Genomic DNA, 3,112 nt, shown 5'->3' with positions numbered 1-3,112 from the left:
CAAAAAAAAAAAAAAACAAAAACAAAAAAACCCTGACAGCCACCAAACGCTGTCCTTGAGACCATGGAGAAGTGGGTGACAGAAAGATGGAAAGGTACAAGAACGCGTTTAACTTTATGTTCAGTCTGTACAACAAACAACAAAAACTAGTTAACTACAATTAAAAATGGTTGCCCATCACTAGAACAACGAGAAACGGCAGCTCTTACCTTCCTATCAATGACCAAAAGGAAACCTAGCTGCGACTTCCACCCCCGGACCCCCGTCTCTTCTTCAATTCCAACCTAAGTTTTCAGGAGTACGCCGAGGTGACGTGAAGCTTTATTTTGTTGTGAAAGGGATTCAATGAGAAAGCAAAAGGTCCACTGATAGCCAGCCGGCGAGCAGTAACCGCGGCTCCGAGAGGCGCGGACCACACCGCCAGCCCAGGCTCCGCCGCGTCTGGGCGCCCCGTCTCCTCCCCACGGCCAACACGCACCGGCTGGGGAGTCCGCGCCGCTCCGCGGGGAGCCGGGCACCAGCGCAGGCACCGGGCGGTCAGCGAGGCGGCGGCCAGCGCCCTCCCAACCCGGGCGCGCTCTCCCGCAGGAAACAGCTGGCTCGGGACGCCACGGGAGCGCCTCCGGGAGGGAGCGCAGGGCACGCGGTGTCCGCACCGGGCGCGCCCCCGTCCCGGGCCCAGGAGAGGGGGAGCGGCCGGGGCCCCGCGTCCTGACGCCGGACGTACGGGGTCCCAGCGCGCGGGCAGCGGCCAATGGCCGCGAACTTCACGACCCCAGCCCTGCGGGGCCTGGCTCAGGGTCCCGGCCCCCGAACCCCGCCGCGCCCGGGCCCGCGACCGTTACAGGGCCCGCACCGACCCAACGCCCGCCCCGCTCCGCGCCGCTCAGTCGCTCACCTTCTTAGGATCCGGGTTCGCGGCCAGGCGCGCCTGCAGCTTCTCCACAACTTGGAGCGCCGACTCCGCCGCCATCGCTGTCACTGGCGCGGCCTCCTCGCCGGAACTGGGCTCGCGTCGCATCCTCGGGCCGCAGCTCCGCCCTCCGTGCCTCCCCGGCGGAGACGGAAGCGCGCCTGGCCCCTTCCGGGCCTGGGCCGGGGGGTGCTGGGGACAGCGGGCGGCAGGCTCCGCCCCCCGGGCCCAGTCCCCAGCGGCTACCCGGCAGCCGCGCACGCCTCGCGCCACGGGCCCAGGTGTGCGCGCTGGGAGCTGGGGGCTGCTCAGGACGCACGCGCCTCCGCCGCCGGCACCCCCGCTCCCGCTGCTCGCGTGCCAAGCCCAAGCCTGGAAGACCTCTCCCGGGTCTAGTTAAAGAAGGAATGAGGCCACCGCGCCAGACACTGGCTTTATAAATCCTAACTCCTTCCCCAGCCCGGGGGCTTAGCCACGCCCTAATTAACACCTGTCAGGGGGTCCCGGGCTGGTACCCGCCCTAGGAATCGGCAGGTATCCGCGGTAGCAGCCACCCTAGGCTGAGCGCACAATGCGTCAGCAGTTAGACTATCTTTTCCAGCCTCAGTACAACTTGATGAAACGAGTTGTATGATCTTCATTTTAAGATGAGGAAACTGAGGTTCCGAGAGACCAAATTAACATGGCGGTGGCCCCAGAACAGGAAAGAACTGAAAATGGAACCTGAATCTAACAAGTCTAGGACCACGGTGAGCGCACATTTCTGAACAGGTCCAGGAACTGAGGCCCAGAGAAAGGGATGTGTCAAAACCTAAACAGCTTAGTTCCTTCCGTGAGGCAAACAGCCCATGTGTCTTGTTTTCCCCACAGTGTCTGGCACACAGGCACCAAATAAATACTTCTTGAGTGGAAGGATGGATACATGGATGTTTCCTCTGATGACCTGCCAGTGAGCCGTAGGGCTTGAATCAGAGAAGCCCAAGATACCATCCTTCAGGCCTCCTATACTCATCCTGTCAGCACTTAATTTTACCATATTACTAATATTACTACTAAAAAGAGAACTAAATAGTTGCAAACTGGCTTAAAGTACCAGCATTGATTACATCTCATTTGATCACATCAAAGCAGATCCCAATCAGATCTTCAGGAGCAAACTGGCAATGCACCTAGCCTGATCTCTCCCTCAAAGCAGGAAAGCCCAGAGATTCTTCCAGATTCCAGCTCTGGAAGAAAAAAAAAAACACCTTAAACACAAGTTGTTTCTTCGAATGAGCATTCGTTCACTCACTATGCTGAAAAGCCCTCCTCCCTACCATGTCCCCAGTTCTCCATCTGGTGCCCCTCTCCCAGTTCCCTAAGCAACTGACCACCTTTTCAGGGTGTAAATGATCAGTTTATTTCTCTGTCTTGCCACTGGGCTATTTATCAAGTACAGTAAACGACCTGTGCAACTTTGAATGTCTGCCACCTAGCATCATCTAGACCTTATAATCAGCATTGGATATAAAGTCCATACAACCCTAATCTAGCATTAGATGTAAAGCCCATACAAGACTATGCACTTGGTCCCCTAAGGCTCATCTGAGGGATGTTGTGGAAAAGGCATTGGACAGGGTATGAGAAAACTTTGATTCTAGTCCCACAGTAGCATCTCTCTCCTCTGCATAGCAAATAGTTACACATTTTATATTCCTTCCCTTTTGAAAATGTAGCACCACGTAATGGAATACAGGCTGGTCTTGAAGCAGAATTGCTGAGTAATTGGCCTGGCGCATACTCGGGACACATGAAACATTCTGCAAATGTTACCCAGGGAGAGCTCAATAACCAAAATAAAAAGAAACAATGAGGCTGGGCATAGTGGCTCATGCTTGTAATCCCAGCACTTTGGGAGGCCAAGATGAGAGGACTGCTTGAGCCCAGGAGTTTTGAGACCAGCCTGGGTAACATAGTGAGACCCAGTCTCTACAAAAAATATAAAAATTTAAAAATTAGCCAGGCATGGTGGTGCGTGCCTGTGGTCCCAGCTACTTGGGAGACTGAGTTGGGAGAACCACTCAAGAACCAGGAGATCAAGACTGCAGTGAGCCATGATCACACCACTGTGCTCCAGCCTGGGCAACAGAAAAAAAAACAATAAATGCTGCTGGGGGATCCTGGAGTGGGTGCACTGCTCCCCCACCACCACCCCATGTC

The 3,112-nt window shown here is 55.5% G+C and overlaps 1 protein-coding gene across 1 annotated transcript in view; it reads right to left on the bottom strand.

Moving 5' to 3' along the window:
• The window catches only part of ELOA (elongin A), a 21,309-nt gene extending 19,746 nt beyond the window's left edge, over positions 1-1,563 (bottom strand). Inside the window, exon 1 of the mRNA XM_017534529.2 lies at positions 899-1,563. Within this exon, the coding sequence (XP_017390018.1) occupies positions 899-1,021 (123 nt within the window). The 5' untranslated portion in view covers positions 1,022-1,563. The remainder of the gene's footprint in view (positions 1-898) is intronic.
• Between the last annotated feature and the right edge of the window lie 1,549 nt (positions 1,564-3,112).

Source organism: Cebus imitator, unplaced genomic scaffold, assembly GCF_001604975.1.
Source record: "Cebus imitator isolate Cc_AM_T3 unplaced genomic scaffold, Cebus_imitator-1.0 Scaffold87, whole genome shotgun sequence".
In the NCBI taxonomy this organism is placed as follows: Eukaryota; Metazoa; Chordata; class Mammalia; order Primates; family Cebidae; genus Cebus; species Cebus imitator.
The sequence above is the reverse complement of the archived record's forward strand: the minus strand, read 5'-3'. Positions and strand labels throughout refer to the sequence as shown.